General features: G+C 41.8%; 1 protein-coding gene across 6 annotated transcripts in view; it reads right to left on the bottom strand.

Moving 5' to 3' along the window:
• Positions 1 to 281: 281 nt before the first annotated feature.
• The window catches only part of LOC133350367 (adhesion G protein-coupled receptor B1-like), a 196,710-nt gene continuing 176,741 nt past the window's right edge, over positions 282 to 20,250 (bottom strand). For 5 of the 6 annotated variants that reach the window (XM_061564674.1, XM_061564677.1, XM_061564675.1 and 2 more), the window contains exons 26-31: positions 17,093 to 17,182; positions 15,014 to 15,053; positions 5,341 to 5,750; positions 4,257 to 4,292; positions 4,026 to 4,130; positions 282 to 1,517 (exon numbers count right to left, since the gene is read on the bottom strand). In XM_061564674.1, coding sequence (XP_061420658.1) covers positions 1,509 to 1,517; positions 4,026 to 4,130; positions 4,257 to 4,292; positions 5,341 to 5,750; positions 15,014 to 15,053; positions 17,093 to 17,182 — 690 coding nt within the window. In that variant the 3' untranslated portion in view covers positions 282 to 1,508. The remainder of the gene's footprint in view (positions 1,518 to 4,025; positions 4,131 to 4,256; positions 4,293 to 5,340; positions 5,751 to 15,013; positions 15,054 to 17,092; positions 17,183 to 20,250) is intronic. The other variant, XM_061564679.1, reaches the window with a different exon arrangement.

Here is a 20,250-nt window from a genome sequence, read left to right as displayed (position 1 = left end):
TATTTAGTAATGTGTTGCTTTCACCATTGTCAAGAATGAGCCAAATTGCCAAAACAATGTTTCACCCATGTTTTAAGGAGGGTAATCTGGCCCTATGCCTGCAAAAGTTACTGAACTTAAATGTAAAAAAGAGGCATCTTTTTGGAACTTAGGTTCCACGTCGTGCATTTGCAGAGCCTTACCGAATAATATAGCAAAGCCATTATACCATTTGAAAAGCCCCCCAATTTAGCCATCTGTGAAATTAATTTGTTTATAATAACATGACAACAAAATTAAATGAAAAATTTGAGTTTATTTTATTTGTATCTCTCACTTCATTTTAAGTGGAAATTTATGTAATTACAATGCAGTATACAGTAAATTTAATATAATTTGAAAGTAACTCTTAAAATTGCATAGCTTTCTTTTGAAGTCGATTGAGATTCACTAATTGCCCAACTACACACAACCCAAAAATGCAATTACAGCACAAAGTAAAAACCATTCCGCTTAAAATGAAGCAAATGTCTACGACCACAGATTACACAGCAAAGTAGAGATGTGTACAGTCTCCAAACAGCATACCATAGAGTTATCATTGTCCAACAACACAAAAACACAGGTCCTTGAGCATGCAACGAGAAAAAAACTAAAACTCCTCTCTATTCACAGACAAGGAAGAGCCCCGTGCAAATCGCAGCTGTAATAAATTTGTATTTTTCTCCCCCAAAGAAGATGGAATTTCTTGTAAGAATTTTAGTTTTTTAAAGTAAAGCTGCAAAGCAATAGTAATCAGGTATATACAGTACTGTATACGTAACATTAATATTTTAAAATGAATAAGGGAACCAAAACGCACGAATAAATACGAGGTAAAACACAACCGTGTCAACTACCTCCGACAATGACCTACACGGAGCCCTTTTGTCTTTATTTTCAGCCAAAATAATGACACAATGCTTAAGTTATATTTTTTAAAACAAAATATAACGCAGCTAAAGCATTCACATATATACCGAACTGGGGACCAACTTGGTTAATTTCAGCTGGTGTTTTCCATATTCATATCGTATCTATATATGGGGCAGATGTTTAATGCGCAATGTGGTTTACTGTCTTCTCACCTCTTGAATATCGTCTCTGAACGCCAAGAAATCCAGTTTGTAGTTCAGAGGTTACATTATAGTGTGTCATGTACAACATGAAGCCTTGTTATTCAAGCAATGGTCATCAACATATAATACATTACTTTTTACATTGTTGTAAAAGGGAGAATTGTAGAATAACCTCGTTAACATCGCTACATTTGTTCTTCTCTCTGCTGCCATGCTCATTCTCTTGCGATCACACAATACCCCCAAGCAAAAAGTCGGTACAGAAGAAGTGTTTATTTTTTTTTGATGGACATAAAAGGATGCGGAAATTTCTGCAGTTCAATGGTGACTCAACGTTTATATCCTTGTGCCTCTTAAACAGTGAATCCATTTGCCATTTCACAAACGATGACTTGTTCAACTTGGTTCGCGCTATACGACCTGCAATGGAACAGAGAGCATGACAATGCATCAATCGACACTCCACTTCAATTATGATTGAGTTATTTCATCAGAGGAGGAAGTTATATTGTCAAGAGAAGCACGATTACGTGAACTATAATTCTGACCAGGGAAATAAAGCATTGAGACAACAGCACTGAGATTATCTGTTCAAAGAGATTCTGCCAGCCATGATTTAATTCATATTTTCACTTAATTTGGAACAAAAAATAAAAGTTTTCCAGTTCTGAGATTTACAAAGTTAAATGTTGATTCAGTTTGCATCTACATCAGCGTGTGAGGGAAGTGCACTCTCCTTCGTGTGGATAACAGGTTGTTAATAGGATGGAGCTCACACATACTTCTGTGATATCACCTTCTAACAAGACAACAAACATTTATAAAAAAGCACAATATCTTTGTGCATGCACGGACATCATCAGCAGTTCCTGAAAGAACTGCCTATGGCCGGAGACAAGTCTACACATAGGACGACCACTGTTGACTTTCTCACAAAGTGGCAACTATTTTATCGACCCCAGAGAGATGGCTGAGTGAACCACCAACGAGGATTTGAACGAGCATCTTCCAATTGCGAACTGCTCACGCTACCGCTGAGCCACCCGGCCACGTAAATAACAAATGGGACTGAACTTGACAATGGCCACTTTCATTTTAATTGTCGACTACAGTTTTCTCGCCTCCTCTCTCCAGAGACAAGCTAGAGGAGACAATTAATTACTCAACTTCCTGGCTTTGCAGAGCAAAGCAATTACCCACTGACCTTTAATCTGTTTCTCTCGGCTGGCACACATTAAACAAACACTGTCACCTGAGCAATAGTATCCGGCACTGAAGGGTCACTCACGGGGCAATATTTAAACGTCACGACTAATCGAAATTTAAATGTGGCCTGACGGGGAACCTTACAGCAACAATAGCACCGTACGCCCAACGCACTTTCCAGATTACGGGCCCAGTCGCACGTTGTGTGGAACGCTCTGCCGGACAATCTCCAGAGCAAAGACCACTGCCAGCGTGAGGTGAAGACGCATTTAATGTCCACGGCGGGACGAAAAGCCGCAGTGTATCAGAGGTGCATTTAGCACAAATTTGTATTTCTAACGAGATCTTGGGACGCACAAGCCTGGACCGGTGGCGGTACTCTCTCATCACTGACACACTATTAGGGGAGTCAAAACAATACATCGGGATATATTAAGCATCATTTCATTACGATCATATTTTAAAACGTTGCATAGCGAGGGAAGATAAGTAGAGTTCGGGAACTTGTGGAAATGTGAGGCCCCTCCTCACGTTATGCAGCCTACAGCAGGCCAAGGAAAGAATACATTCTGTCAAACCCAAATTACGATACCTTTTACTACAACATGCGCACGATGCAACACGGAGTAACCGAGAGAGACTGTAGCTAGCTTAACGCAATCCTGAGATCATTTTACGTGATCCAAGGGCACGCTAGTTATATTTTAAAATTAACTTATCTGTCACCTCATCCCATCCACCCTCATTACAGATAAGAGAAGAATTATTTCATTTAACTTTAATGTTTCAAATTATTACAATACATCGCTACATGGTCACATGAACAGCATATACGCACCCCAGAATATATTGAATCGGTGAGTTAAAAAAAATGATGAAGCTGAATAAATGAAGTGGTCAAGCTATATTATTTGCATTTGACTGCCATTCATGTACCGCTACTATTAACAATTCAATCCACATTGCACAATGAGCAGTTATCGGGTTTTCAAATTTGTGGCCCATAAAGTCACTGTGAGTTGGTCCACTCGAAATAATTAGGCCAAATATGGAACCGTGTCTTAAACAAAATGTGCAACAGTAATATTTAACTCACAACAGCACCAGATATAAACTATGAAAAACCATGATTGAGCCTGATACATTTAAGCACAAATTCTGCGATAAAACATGGAGCAAAAAGATAAATGTGTGCTCCCGCTACAATCACTACAACAGCCAGTTTGTAGACAAGCTTTGAATTAGAAATAAAAGCACTTAGCAAATGAAGGAGAACAATTTTGTCGATCTGGCAGCAACTTGTGAGTAAGCCGAGTTCTCAGGTCGAGCGATTTGATGGTCTCAACATCTTCATCACCAATGGCTGGACAAAAATAGCCATTGTACGAAATTTAGTTTCACACTTAAATGTGGATATATTCCTGCTCTAAGAATTGAAAACATCAGTTTGACCGTTATGCTACAATCGTACAGCAGAGTGTGTGGCAAAGTGTGACATATCCTGTATCAAGCAATAACAAAGCCGCTGGAAATATGTTTTGGTTGTAGTTGCGTGGAAAAAAAATCTTCCGCAGCCATTCAATGACACAAGGGGCACAATTGCTCTGTGAGATTTCCGTGTGGTGGGGTGGTGTCAATAGTCCAATTGAAATAGAGCGCGGGGGGGGGGGAAGGTGAGAAAATATTAATCCAACAAACTTCGCACGCGTGTCTTGTTCTTACGTCAATGCTGTCGTCAGGATTCTTGCGTTTCCTCTCCAGGGACTGGAATTTTTGATTCATCTCCTGGAACATCTCGCTGTGTCGCTGGCGTGTGTGCATGATCCTCTGTGCAGCAGCAGCAGCAGAAACAACAAGAACAACGGAGGATTACAAATATATACACAACGTAGAAATCGTTTATCTCACACAATTCGGGAAAACCACCGTCAAAATGGTTAATGTTTGGCTTACCTGAATGTCGATTTCAGAATATTTACTTTTTTGTCTCTAGAGAAGAAAAGACATAATATAAAAGACAAAATAAATTGGCACAAATGAGTTAATACTGTGATTAGTCAATGTCATATTATATCTTCCGTAGTTTCACAACTGCACATTGAAGTGCCGTTTAAATTATAATTAGCTTCAAGCTATTTCAAGTACTATGCATTTGAAAGGTTTTACAGCCCTATAATCAACCAAGAAATGTTTAGGGATACTGTATACGTGTTAAACAACTCAGTGCAGGTATGAAAGGTGCCAATTAAAATATTTTGGAAAAATTACATTTCAAAATAAATTTGCTAAACTGCCTCCCCTTCCCTAGGAACAAAAATGTGCAATGCTATATTAGAACAAAAAGACATATCAGCAACAGAAGGGAATTAAATTATTAGGAATTCCTGCACAATAAGCAGTTTTTTTGGTGTTAAAATAGCAATGTTTTCTTTTTCAATCTGTGCAATTAGTGAGCAGCAGAAGGCCCTTTGAGGTAAAGTCTGCCGCAAGCTAATGCTTCATGAGAGAAATGAATGTGCATTAGATATGTGGATGCAATGCATTTTTAAGTGACTATTATTTCCAGTTTGGACTGCATTATTTACAATGTTGATGCAGGTTAAATCTGGTCTGCAATGGCATTGGTGCAGTGGGTGTGTATTATTAAATATTAAAAAAACACACTGAATAAAATCTAAAACTAAATTCACATAGTTGCTGAGCACGGGCCCAAAGGCTCAAACCATTAAGCATCAAACAGCACTGTCAAAGGCCGCAACAGGTAAGCGTTAACACACGTTTCTTGAACTTGGCAACGTTATAAGAGCTTGGGAAAAGAGACAACGGGAGGGAATTCGAAAGACAATCAGTGCGACGTAAGAAGGAGCAGAACAAAAAGAGACGTGACCTGCAGTGTGGCGGCGGTTGAACATATTGTGCAGCATGAGACGACAGTCGGTCAGGTAGAGCGAGTCCTCAACATGGGCGTACGATTCGACGTGTAAGGTTCACGGAAAATTGGGAGGAAAGGAACTTGAGAATGTAAGCGATCACTCACATCTGGCGAGCGAGCGATGGATTCCGCCTCGACAGTCAGCATTTGCTGGTGGGTGGATCGATCCATGGGCGAGGTGGACGTGTGTTGTTGGCCAGCCTGCAAATGCTGCTGCATGAAAGTCGCGCTGCTGCTGCTGCACTGCGGATCTGCCGTGGGCATCTGGGACAGCTGCACCTCTCCCCCCGACGACACGTCCTTGTCCGTCGGATACCTGTGGATGTGACGCCAGATGCTGCGAGCGGAGCCGGTGCCTTCCCGGTGCCGCCTCTGCCTGCTCTTCTTGGAGGCAGCTGGGTACACAGCGGTCTCCTTGCCCGATATCACTGTGAGCGCGCTCTCAGGCAGGCTCGCCTGCTTTGAATGGTGCGACTTTTCTCGGTTTTTTTCAGCCCGGGACAGAGTTCCAGAAACTAGTAAACGCGCGCACACACACGCACGCACAAAAACAAAATTCCGCGATGTGACATTCGCCATGAAGAGATGGGCCGAACATTTCGTCTGCCTGTGAAATGTTTACATTCATCAAAACGATTTACCGTCACAGGTGAATAATGCTGCTATGGTGTCATTTTGATCACAACGGACTTCCAATCCAGAGGACGCTGGTTCGATCTCCTGGATCAGCAGCTGAAACAATGTTTCAGTTGTTCCGATATGATAGTGATTCAAATGTCTGCTTTATTGCCAATTAAATTGGCGAGTTGTTTTTATTCCCCCCTCCACCTCTATCAACTCAGCAATATAGATGGGTGCACACCTCAATGAGTCCGCAGGGCGCACGCTGTGGGGCAAAGTGTGGTAACTCCCAAACATCTTACAAGATATCTGGCTAGCAAGGAAGAGTAATAACTTATTCACCCAATATATCCCCACCGAGTCTGAAGACTCATTTTCAGGGGGATCCTGTATTATGATATTTGGCTGACACTAATGACATTGTAGATTTTATCGATGGGAGGAAACCAGAGAACCTGGATGAAATCCATGCACAACAGGCGAAGAACGAACAGACTCCACACACAGAGACATGATCCCTTGATGTGAGGCACAAGTGTTACCACTGTGCCACCCTGCCACATAAAGCTGCACATTTACTATTGATATAGCTTGAAACTCTTCTCAAGAACGTCCGTCTTTTGAGTTATTTCCTAGTTGCTTGACATTAAAGCCACGGGAACTTTATTTACCGATTGCTTTATATCCCCTTCCATTTTGACGAATGCACACAAAACACAAGCATACAACCACACACTGATATCGCGTTTAAATATATCGATGAATACAAATTAAATAAAGGTATGACAGCAATAATACAGCAGAAATCCAATAATTTAACGACCCAATAATCAGATTCGTTGGCGCTTCTCGGACCGCAAACAGCGACCCGGAGCAGTGGGCGGGGGCTCACGTAGAGCCGCAGGGGCGGCGCTGCAGGGAAACACGGTGGTAATATTTTTTTAAATTATATATTTTTGTATTTACACAGACTAGCTGTGCTTGATTTGTTCAGTCGAAGATAATTCAGCATTTTAATTTTACTTGGATAAAAAAAAATCCTTTGACATCGACCCATCTGCCAGATTTGAGTAATACAGTGAGGGGAAAAATATTTGATCCCCTGCTGATTTTGTACGTTTGCCCACTGACAAAGAAATTATCAGTCTATAATTGTAATGGTAGGTTTATTTGAACAGCGATAGACAGAATAACAACACAAAAAATCCAGAAAAACGCGTGTCAAAAATGTTAGAAATTGATTTGCATTATAATGAGGGAATCAAGTATTTGACCCTCTCTCAATCAGAAAGATTTCTGGCTCCCAGGTGTCTTTTATATAGGTAACGAGCTGAGATTAGGAGCACACTCTTAAAGGGAGTGCTCCTAATCTCAGCTTGTTACCTGTATAAAAGACACCTGTTCACAGAAGCAATCAATCAATCAATCAGATTCCAAACTCTCCACCATGGCCAAGACCAAAGAGCTCTCCAAGGATGTCAGGGACAAGATTGTAGACCTACACAAGGCTGGAATGGGCTACAAGACCATAGCCAAGCAGCTTGGTGAGAAGGTGACAACAGTTGGTGCGATTATTCGCAAATGGAAGAAACACAAAAGAACTGTCAATCTCCCTCGGCCTGGGGCTCCTCGTGGAGTTAAATGATCATGAGAACGGTGAGGAATCAGCCCAGAACTACACGGGAGGATATTGTCAATGATCTCAAGGCAGTTGGGACCATAGTCACCAAGAAAACAGTTGGTAACACACTACGCCGTGAAGGACTGAAATCCTGCAGCGCCCGCAAGGTCCCCCTGCTCAAGAAAGCACGTAAACATTCCCGTCTAAAGTTTGCCAATGAACATCTGAATGATTCAGCAGGACAACTGGGTGAAAGTGTTGTGGTCAGATGAGACCAAAATGGAGCTCTTTGGCATCAACTCAACTCGCCGTGTTTGGAGGAGGAATGCTGCCTATGACCCCAAGAACACCATCCCCACTGTCAAACATGGAGGTGGAAACATTATTCTTTGGGGGTGTTTTTCTGCTAAGGGGACAGGACAACTTCACCGCATCAAATGGACGATGGACGGGGCCATGTACCGTCAAATCTTGTGTGAGAACCTCCTTCCTTCAGCCAGGGCATTGAAAATGGGTCGTGGATGGGTATTCCAGCATGACAATGACCCAAAACACACGGACAAGGCAACAAAGGAGTGGCTCAAGAAGAAGCACATTAAGGTCCTGGAGTGGCCTAGCCAGTCTCCAGACCTTAATCCCATAGAAAATCTGTGGAGGGAGCTGAAGGTTCGAGTTGCCAAACGTCAGCCTCGAAACCTTCATGACTTGGAGAAGATCTGCAAAGAGGAGTGGGACAAAATCCCTCCTGAGATGTGTTCAAACCTGGTGGCCAACTAATAGAAACGTCTGACCTCTGTGATTGCCAACAAGGGTTTTGCCACCAAGTACTAAGTCATGTTTTGCAGAGGGGTCAAATACTTATTTCCCTCATTAAAATGCAAATCATTTTATAATATTTTGACATGCGTTTTTCTGGATTTTGTTGTTGTTATTCTGTCTCTCACTGTTCAAATAAACCTACCATTAAAATTATAGACTGATCATTTCTTTGTCAGTGGGAAAACGTACAAAATCAGCAGGGGATCAAATACTTTTTTCCCTCAGTGTATGTTGATTATTGTAAAATAGAATCGCTTCGTCAAGAGTTACACTTCCCCTGTAATCAGTAACATTTTCGCAGATTAATCCCTTTCAATGCCGCGTTGGCGCAATTAATTTTACATAGCATATGGTCCCCCCCTTATCGCCGGAGATTATTGTATTTCTGCTGTATAAGCCAACCAAATTGCGGCCATAATGTCACAGGTAGACTTAACAAAATAACTTCATTTTGTAGGGAGTTTGCAAAATTGTTTTGAATATCATTAAATACCATGTGAAGACTAATCTCTCCAGCATCCACAAACCAGCACTGTCACAAAGTTACCATACACCTCTTTTTCGTTTGAGAGTTCGACATTAATTTGAATACTCATCTCAATCTGCATTTAATGGGCACATTAATCTTTGTAAATCACACTTAAAATGACAATACCGTAATGCAAACCGGCATCCCAATAAGAGCACTGTTAATTGTACAGCAGATAATAATTACGATGGGTTTTTGTCGTTATTACTGGGAAATGTAATCGGACCTTCAAAAAAATAGACAATGAGATGGAGTAACCAAAGTCATCTAATGTTAGGAAAAAAGAAGATAAATGCCGCATCCCACAGAACGATTATTGAACACAATGTGGATGAGAGGGAAGTCAATCTTGTAGAATGAGTCCTTGGGAATGGCAGAGGAATGACAGCGTCCACAAGGACACTGACATTGCCTGTGGTGCGGTAATAAAAGAGGGACACGGAAGAGCCCTGAACTCTGGTGAGAGAGTGACTGCAGTGAAGCAGTTGGGTGTGGGAGAATCGATAGGCTGAACCGTTTCACTTTCTGTCAAGCAGAGTCAGGCAGGAGCAGGAAGCTCCATCCCAGCAAGGGCTGTCAAGTTTTTGGACAAGTGACTTTTTCCGCCGATTACCGCGACTCGAAACGGCAAATCGGGGACTATCGCCTGTGAGCAATGTTGAGGCGCTCACGAGCTGTCTGCGATGTGAGTACGGCGATTAACCCTGCGGAGCCGGGGGTGTGCATGAGGTCACAGCGGATAGCCTAGTGTACCAAACTCTGACAGACTTGTGCTTCATACAGCAGCCATGACTCAGAGGTGAAGAAAGCTTTGGCATAAAAGAAAAATATAAAACCAAGCTTTATCGATGCTCCTTCATCAAGGTTTATTAAGTAGCCATTGCACGTTGTCCTTCCCCCTGCACCTGCGATGAGCACAGTTGGCTAAGTAAGATGTGAAAGAAGTTCAACATATATACATACCTGGCAAGTCTGACTAAATGGCCGTGCCAAGCAGGCTGATGAATTAATGAAACATAGATCTATATCGTTAAATATGACCGGAGTAAATGTGATTTTGATAACCTTCAGTGATATAAGCATTAATTCGGTTTCATTTTAGTTGAAAGTGACTGGATTCTCAATAACACACTTAAGGATTGTATTCAAATCAATAATAATACATTTACTTAAGCACAAGTCAGCTCGGCAAGATTACACTGGTCTACAGCCAAAATGCTTCCCACTACATCACTCCGACAGTCATTGGAGCTTGGGAGAAAAAGTGTTCAGCATCCACCACTTGTTGAATCAAGGAATATTTTGTTACTACCCTTACACATCAAGCTGGGTCTGATGAAGAACTTTGTCAAAGCTATGAACAAAACACAAGCAGCTTTCAAATACCACCGTGGAAAATTTCCAAGGTTAAGTGAAGCTAAGATAAAGGAAGGTGTCTTTGTTGGTCCTCAGATTTGTGAACTTCTTCGAGATGATGCATTTGACAGTGCACTGCGTGGCAAGGAAAAGACGGCATGGAAAGCCTTCCAGTTAGTGGCAACACATTTTCTTGGACACAACAAGGCAGACAACTACAGGGAGTTGGTGGAAAACCTCAAGGCATACAAAAGCCATTGTTGCAACATGTCACTAAATATACATTTTTTGCACTCTCTTCTACATTTTTCCCCCACCGAACTGCGAAGGAGTGAGCAACGAGCATGGCGAGTGACTTCACCAGGACATTGCAACAATGGAGAAACGCTATCAGTGCAAATGGAGCCCATGAATACTTGCAAACTATTGCTGGACAGTGACAAGAGATGCTCCATTGAATGAATACAAGAGACAAGCCAAGAAGCGCCGAGTAGATACTGAATGAGGACTAAACTATTTACTTATATATACATAATAGTTTTTGTCTTTTTGTTTCATCATACATTTTTATTTATATAACCCTTTTGCTGACTTTTAAAGTGTTACATGAATAGGACAGGTGACATGTTATCATGTAAAGCAACCATGAACACAGTGAAAAGACCTACTGTAAATTTCGATTTAAAGCTTTCGTGACTGCAGGGATTCATCTTCTTGGTTCTTTCAGTAAAGTCACGTAGAAGGGAAGTAATAAAATAATAAAAATAAAATATAATAAAATAATTCTCACGACGTTTCAGCTACAACGCAAGCAGCCGTCTTCAGGTGAAGAATGAGACACTGCCAAGCTTGGAGCGTATATATAAGCTGGGTTGGAGGTGGAAGAAGAGCGCCTTGACAAAATATTTGCATATCAATAGGAATTTAGCATATTTATGGGAAATGCGTAGGAGGTGGTTGGGGGGGTTTCAAAGTCATATTATGCCCATGCATTATGCAGGATTAGCAGCATCAAAGGGAGGGGGTAGGGGGTAGCATTAACAATAGGAGAGAATGTTAATAGTATGTAGAAGCAATGAAACATGTCAATGGGAGAGCGGTGGACGGAGACCCACAGCGGAGCAAATAATGCATTCCCTGTGGAGAACACAAAATACACAGTCAATGCAAGTGAGTGGACGGTGGTCTGAAAGTCACCGTAAACGTGAACAACAATCAGTTAAGATCCGAAATGGTTTATTACGTCCTTCCAATGATTGCTGAGCCAGAATCCATATTCTCGATTGAAATTGTCTCTGTGTTTGTATATGTGGATCGCCTCATGAACGAATCTCTCATGGTAGCCAGATGGCTTGCAGAGAACCTCTGTCTTGGAGAAGTCAATGGCATGTGAGCCCACTGAATTGTAACAGTGATCTGCCACGGCTGAGGTGTCAGTTTTGATGTGGTTTCCTTATTCACCAAAGTTCCTGTACCTGACACCATCGCAATCATTGAAGACTTGGTTCATCAAGGACTGAATACTGGGGTACCCCCCCCTGGTGAGACACTGCTTAACCAATACATACTTCACCTGGAATGGAACTTTCTACAAACAAACTGAGGGCACCCCAATGGGCTCCCCCCTATCTCCGGTTGTAGGCAACGTTTTCATGGAGAAATTTGAGACTGACGCCATCCAGACTGCCACTCTACGCGCGACCTTATGGAAGAGGTACGTAGATGACACTTTTGTCATCTGGCCACATGGCCGGCCTGCTCTAGACCAATTCCTCGACCACATCAATTCCATACACCCAGCCATCAGATTCACCATGGAAGTCGAAAAAGATGGCAAGCTACCCTTTTTGGATGTCCTAATTAAAAGGAGACCTGATGGTTCAATGAGCCATTTTGTCTACAGGAAAGCCACCCATACGGAAGCTTACCTAAAACCGGATTCCCACCACCATCCATCCCAGAAGAACTCCCTCATCAAGACTCTATACCATAGAGCCCAATGCATCTCCGACCAGGAACACATTGCCAGTGAACTCAAACACGTACGCCAAGCTATTAAGGCTAATGGTTACTCCGACTACACAATCCGTAAAGCCATCACTCCAACCATCAAGAAGGATCCTGTTGAGGAGCCTTTCAAAACCATCACCTTACCCTACATTGCTGGGGTCACAAAAAAGATCTCCAAAATCCTGATTAAACACAAGATCCAGGTCCGATTCAACACAGTACATAAAATCCGTGATCTGGTCCCGTCTGTAAAAGATGTGGTTCCAGACATACAGTACCCTGGCGTCTACAAACTAAGTTGCCTCTGTGGTAGCAGTTACATTGGAGAAACCAAACGACATGTCTCGGACCACATCCGTGAACATAAAGCAGACCTGAAACACGGTAGGACAAACACCTCAACCGTGGCAGATCACTGTTACAATTCAGTGGGCTCACATGACATTGACTTCTCCAAGACAGAGGTTCTCTGCAAGCCATCTAGCTACCATGAGAGATTCGTTCATGAGGCGATCCACATATACAAACACAGAGACAATTTCAATCGAGAATATGGATTCTGGCTCAGCAATCATTGGAAGGACGTAATAAACCATTTCGGATCTTAACTGATTGTTGTTCACGTTTACGGTGACTTTCAGACCACCGTCCACTCACTTGCATTGACTGTGTATTTTGTGTTCTCCACAGGGAATGCATTATTTGCTCCGCTGTGGGTCTCCGTCCACCGCTCTCCCATTGACATGTTTCATTGCTTCTACATACTATTAACATTCCCTCCCTTTGTTAATGCTACCCCTACCCCCTCCCTTTGATGCTGCTAATCCTGCATAATGCATGGGCATAATATGACTTTGAACCCCCCCCACCCACCTCCTACGCATTTCCCATAAATATGCTAAATTCCTCTTGATATGCAAATTATTTTGTCAATGCGCTCTTCTTCCACCTCCAACCCAGCTTATATATAGGCTCCAAGCTTGGCAGTGTTTCATTCTTCACCTGAAGACGGCTTCTTGCGTTGTAGCCGAAACGTCGTGAGAATTATTTTATTATGTTTTATTTTGATTATTTTATTATTTCCCTTCTACGTGACTTTACCGAAAGAACCACGAAGAAGACCGACTGTAGGTTTACAATTTATGTGTAAAACTCTACTATCTACACGATATACATAGACGTAAAATGTAAAAACTTAAATATCTTCGGAACAGTAGTCAATCAGTTGTTTTAATTGTCATATTTGAATTCAGCACATCAAAATCAGTAATAAACAGCACATTAATCTCTGAAGCGGACGACGTCTAACAAATTGTAGACCAGTATTATTTCTATACTGATCATAGCACAATTACAATTTTGATTTGCGAAATGTGTGTTAGAATTTATGTGTATTATTATTCACTTAGATATATATTAAACAGATATAGGGTGAATATTGCAATAATATGTAGACATATGAGGATATATGTCAAATGTAGGAAATAAAACATAGTACAGTTATTTTTAAGGAATTACGTTCTCGGTATTAATATCATCATCGTGATCATCATCATCACCAACAGCCAAGGGTCAATCCACTGTGGAAGGAAGTCCAACTCCACACGGTCACTTTTGCTCATGATCTGTACCTCTCAATCATCCCCCCCGCCTGCCCCCTTCCACCGATGTGTTTCATCTGAGCCAACTTACTTTTCTGAACGATTCATACGATGTCTGAAACGTGCATTTGGCTTCTACTCCACAGGGTTCTCTTTCTCCTGCTTCTCAGTGGGAATATAATCTTTCATCTCGTCATGCAATTCATTTGTCTGTTTATGAGGTTTTGCTCCGTTTATGTCAGCTGATCCACTACAAAGCAATCAGCAATATGCACTTAAGGAAACATTCCCTCTCGAAATAAACCAGTGGATAGCTTTTTCTTTTCAAATTCAACTTTCCAAAACACTCCACCACACTCTTGCTTGCCTATTTTCTACAATTTTGTTTCAAGTCCACCTTCAATAAGTCCATAAGATAGATATCGACATCCACAGGCGTGTTCGCCAGGTTGTGACCTTCCAGCAAAACACTGAACGTAACTTTTGCTTTGCTCTTATTTACCTCAAAGCCCCCACGAATTTTAAACTACGCGTTATCAGTTTACCGTGGTGATAATTTCACATCTTGATGGCTATGGGTGGGGGTGGCTACGGGTGGGGGTGGCTAGGGAAGGGGGCACGCAGTGCGGTGAGGGCTATCTGAGTGGAGGCTGTGGCTGGGGGAGGGGGGGCTGGAGGTCGTCATACGAGAGGGGGGGGGCACCCAGGTGTGGGGTGATTGGGGGGGTGCCTTCGCTCAATGACGGGCACCTCTCCGAGTCGAAATTAAAGAGAAAAATAACCGAATGGAAAACAGTGCAAAAACAACCACATTGCAGAAGAAATAAAAAAAGACGGTGCACTAACATAATTAAACATGACATTTAATTAATTTCCTGTAACCAATTGCTTAAAAAAAAAACATTTAGAGAAGAATGAATAAAAAAAATCACCATTAGTTTTGACTGAATATGGCTCAGTGCTACTTTACTCTGAGCTGCAGACATGGACCGATCATTCCATTTTCGTTTGTGATTGTGGTCGTGTTACCAAAGGTCGAGTCAGCCTCAAATGAGTACCTCGTGCGGAGTGTAAACATCACCACTGTGGAAACAAAGGCGGCTAGGCGTGGTGCTGGCCACCCACCCCCTCGTGTACCGTGCCAGCCTTCATATGTGCTCGCTCACAGCACTTGCCCCAACAGTCTGTTAACTTATGCAGAGGGGTCTTTGTCTTTGTTACCTGATTGACACGTGAGGTCGATGTCTTTTTCAAACTCCGTCTGTAACACAAACATGAAGTTAAAATCATGGAACCTTCCTTGCCCGTATCAAAATATGAGATTAAGTTGTACCCTTTCTGGCAATAGAACCTCATGTAAGAATAGGTTAAAATATTAAAAGTTAATGTTACCTCCTTTAACAATATTATTAAAAAAACTCAAACGAATATTTATAGTCATTCCTAATATAAGCATTCAAGTGATGACATGTAATTTACCGAAAGACCCAGAGTATGTAAATTACATTAAAGCCTAACTACAAAGAATTAAGGTGAATACCGATTACGATGAATGCAATTACATTTTTTAAAAGGTCTACCATTTTAAATAGCACAACTTCATAAGCAACATATATATAATATCACATGTATGAAATAAAAACCTTCGCCACCTTCATTATGAACGACGTGTTAGAAATCTAAACATTCGGTCGCTGTTAATTTAGACATCGTTCAACAACATGCCATCTTTTCCCTGATTGAAGTCTAACCCACTCCACCAGCTTGTTTCCGTAGGTCTCGACAAGGCGCGCATTCCTGTTCGAAAATCTGATTATGTTCTATAAGGCTCTTCCAACCTCAGCCGTCACAAACATTATGTTACCTTCAAACGATTTCACTACCTTTGGTGGCATTTACCTTTAACCCATTTTCCTTCACATCTCGTAATGCTGTGGGGTGTAAGATCCCTTCCCTCTATAATCTAAAATATGGCTCTAACATAATAAATAATTTTTTACTTTAAAAAGCTGGAAAGCCACAGGTGTAGTGATACTCTCTGAGACACAGGCAGCTTCCCCAGGAGACAGGTTAGGAGTGGGGAAAGCTGCGATATTCAAAGAGACATTGGACCAAGGGCGATTCCCGCGGGCACTCCATCACCGGGCAGCTGAGAGTGAGGGACGGAGAGAGAGGGAGAAAGAGCTGCGAGGGAAATCCTCGCAGAGTTGCGAAGCGAGCCACATTGGGTGCTCCAGTGAGGCCATGTAAAAAACAATGTGATGCAAACCCATGTAGCTACAGCATGCACCTCAGATGTAATGTTTTCTGTACTACGACGCCATATATGTCGAAAATCCCAGTTGGCTATAATCTTAAGTGAGATTAATATTCTACGATAATAACACTGTGATTATAATCAGCGCTGCTGTACAAGTGACTAGGTGAAAACTCATTCAGAAAATGTTTTCGTTTCTTTCAGAGAGTGGTCTCCAGAAAGGGAAATCGCAGAGCTTCTTCTGAGAACTCAAATAAGCTTTTATTCACACTGGAGATGGTAGCAACTTTTCACCCACCCTGCTACAGAGAGAAGCGTTCATCACATTTCCACGTCAAACCAATAGTTTACTTCTCAGAGCTGGAGTTTAGCCAAAATGAGTGTAAAGCCCAATTTAACATTTATCTTGTGCAGTAGTTTATGACTGGGTCGGAGAGGTAATCAGCTTGACTACATCTGAGAACCTGGCTTAATGCGGGCAGCTGCTTGCGAATACTACAAATTTTCAGTTTATAATTTCACAAAAAAACTTTGGCTAAACTGTAACATTCACGATGTGCGGCAGACGTCACAATTGTGATTGTGACTAAGCATTGCCCATATAAGGGAGACTTTCACCACTGGTAGGCAATTATATCTCGATGGGCCAATACAGACTTTGTCGTGTCATTGCTCTTGGACACCGTAGCAGAGGAGAGGATCTGAACCCTTAATGTGCCTGTGATGTTACAACACTTCATGGCCATAGATTCCCTTGTTTTCCCAATGTGACGCATTCCATGCTACATATGACCCACCGCCAGTGCTAAGTTCTGCCGTTAATATATTAACTTGTACATAGAACTACAATGTAGAATGCTCACGTGGTTTTGTTTTTCACCGCACCGTATTACGTGATTCATGCATATGATTTGTGACAACCATTATCATTTGGTTAATCCTAGACTCCCTAACACCTATATTGCTTTGAGACCTGTCATTGGAGCTGCATATCGAATTCTAATTTATTACCTTACAATATATGTTAATACCTTGTCCCTTACCATAATTTGAGCTTGCCCATTGGGGAAGTAGCCGCAAGCTTCACTTGGATCAAGGCGACCCGTGATACGAAACTTAAATGCATTTTGAACCTGAAGGACAACAACATACACGAGTGTGTTTTGAGTAAAGAAAATTCACACGGGTAACAGTAAACAAGCAAATTAGGTGGGCAAACGCTATAGAGGTTCAGCCCTGAAATTGCCTGCTCACGTCACTGCTGGCAGAATGGCTTCCACGAGAGGACGCTCTCGAGAGCTCCTCTGGAGAGCTTTTGAGCGGTACTTCCATCAGTTTAACACGTAGTAAGCTTTCGCGACCAATATTATTCATAATCAACGTTTTTGGGTTTAGATCGCGTTATTTATAAATGTGTCGTAACCCTCCACCACCCGACACGGCCAATCAGTAAAAAAGTGTCACGTTGACAAAGGAGTGAACTATTTGTCCTTTGTCAACGGGACACTTTTTTACTGATTGGCCGTGTCGGGTGGTGGAGGGTTACGACACATTTATAAATAACGCGATCTAAACCCAAAAACGGTACTTCCATGCTGGCCAGATGTCTTTAAAGAGGTGGGAGTAGCGACCCTTTATCTCACCGCCTGCTGATTGACTGATTGGTGCACCCCATGTACACTGATGTTGGGTGGACAGGGGCGGGGGTGTGGATTTAATAAACATGCACCATTGTTTCAATCGCCACGCGTGGAGATCAAACTGGAGACCTCTGGATTGCAAGTCCAGCGTAACAACCCTGAAACAGTGACAGTAACCCCAAAAGCAAAGTATGCGTGTTTAACTAATTGTTGTAACGGGACTACGTGTTTTCGGGCAATATCGCTGCCACTTTGGTTTACTTATGCAGATTTGGCTGTATTCTGGGAAATGTCAAATTATGTATATAGATGTGAACTATATTCACTTTTAAATTTGTAATTCTATGCATGTTGAACTTGATAATTGGTGTTTTACCCTTCTATCTGGCAACAAAACTGACACCTTTTTACAAGGAGTCATGTTTTCATAGATCGCAATACCTGCAGTCATAATACAAACAAAAGAACATAACTCTGATAATGTGCACTGTCCTTGAAGTTGATTGGTCCACACCCGAGACAGCTTTCCTTAGAAACCAATTATCATATTTTTACTGGCAAATGAGGTTCCCATAGTGTAGATGCTTGCCCCGAGCTCTCATACTCTGATGGTGCATTGTCTTTGAGTTGTGCGCCTTTTGGCGTCATCTGGTTCAACCCATGTGAGACTAGGCTCTAAGGAAAGCTGTCTCGGGTGTGGACCAATCAACTTCAAGGACAGTGTACATTATCAGAGTTATGTTAAATTTTGATTCAAAGCTTTCGTGACTGCAGGGATTCATCTTCTTGGTTCTTTCGGTAAAGTCACGTCTACGTGACTTTACCGAAAGAACCAAGAAGAAAAAAAAAGATCAGAGTTATGTTCTTTTGTTTGTATTATTACTGCAGGTATTGCGGTCTATGTAAACATGACTCCTTGTAAAAAAGTGTCAGTTTTGTTGCCAGATAGAAGGGTAAAAAACCAATTATCATATTTTTACTGGCAAATGAGGTTCCCATAGTGTGCATGTTGAACGTCTTTCGCACCGTGCATAGCCCAAATGGCATCATGCTCTTATAACCCGTATTTTACAACACTCATTTAATTTAAAGAGTTACAAAAATATTCCATTAAATAAACTTGGGATGTAGAGTAAATTCGCATGTTAAAAAATATAGTTGCAATTGAGCCACATGGCAAGACTTACAAACAGCTGCTGCAGTGCAGAGAGCAGCAGCTGCAGTGACAAGTGACTGACAGAAATGGATTATTCAAATTAAGTTGAAGGAAGAGTGGTCAGGAATAAAGATTAAGATAGTCCTGTTCATAATAAGAGATCGAAGATGCTTTCATAAAGAGAATATTAAGTTGTTCATCACATTTAATAGATTCGGAAATAACGGACACTATTAGAACATGGGATAAGGACCAGTTCAGGATAGCTGTTAGCATCAGACTGGGCCACCAGGAAGCCACACATCTGCTGGTCATGAGGTTGGGCATTTGGTCAACCTGAAATATAATTTTCAATCAGCCAGCACATGATTTAAGCTGTGCCGAGTGTGTGGTGGCTCACTGGGAAAATGCCTGGTTGTTTGGTGGCAGATTACAACTCTGGAACAATATTTGTAGAAACATATTTCCTAAATGTACGTCAGCGTTTTTTTTTTAAATCTAAGATTAGGTGGTGAAGATACTCTGTGATGCAGCGGTAAAGTCAAGTGCTTAACACTATACTATTTATATTTTACCAGGTAAGGCCCACTGAGCTATAGGAACTGGCCACAAATTATAGCCCAACGAAATGGCTTATCTTGTGGAAATGCATAGCAGCCAAATGTTCTAAATGCATGTTGATCCTAAAAAACGGCGGACCCGGAGGAAAATACACACGAACACAGGGAGAACATGCAAACTCCAAAAATATTCAGGAGTCAGGGTTGGGATCGAACTGACAACCTCCTGTATACTAATGCGAGGTAGTTAAGCTTATGAAGTGGCCATGTGGCTCAGAGGTCAGAGCCCTGAGCTTGCACTACTGAGAGAGAGCCTGGGCTCTGTGCTTAACCTTGATTCTCAAGTGTGGTGAGTTGATGTCCTCAGCCCAGTCACTAATGACTACACACAAACACACACACAAACCATCACATTAAATTGGTTCTGTACTTAATTTGGCCAAAATTCCAGCTCTGAAAAAGAAATTGCTCTATATGGGAGGGTGGGTGAGAAAGTGATGCCCCCTACTGAGTTTCAATCCCAATATCTGTGAGAACAAAATCAACGTGCGAATATTATTCATGATAATGAAGAATACCATGACCAATCTGCCATGCGCACAGTATGGTATTATTCTGGCTGTCGCCTGATGAGGCTGTTTTGTTTACGTGACAAACCTTACTAATTGGCTGTGTCGAGTGGTGGTGGGTTTAACGACACATTTATACTTACGAGATATAACCCCCAAAAAAAACCTATATTACGGTATTATTCGTAACTATAACAGGATTTTTTTTCTAATAAGGGTTGCTGAACAGAGGCCCAAAACCCCAAAAGGCCAGCAACAAACATCCCTTCTGAAGGT

Source organism: Lethenteron reissneri, chromosome 33 (assembly GCF_015708825.2).
Source record: "Lethenteron reissneri isolate LAM-NWPU_2019-01 chromosome 33, ASM1570882v1, whole genome shotgun sequence".
Taxonomy (NCBI): Eukaryota; Metazoa; Chordata; class Hyperoartia; order Petromyzontiformes; family Petromyzontidae; genus Lethenteron; species Lethenteron reissneri.
The sequence above is the reverse complement of the archived record's forward strand: the minus strand, read 5'-3'. Positions and strand labels throughout refer to the sequence as shown.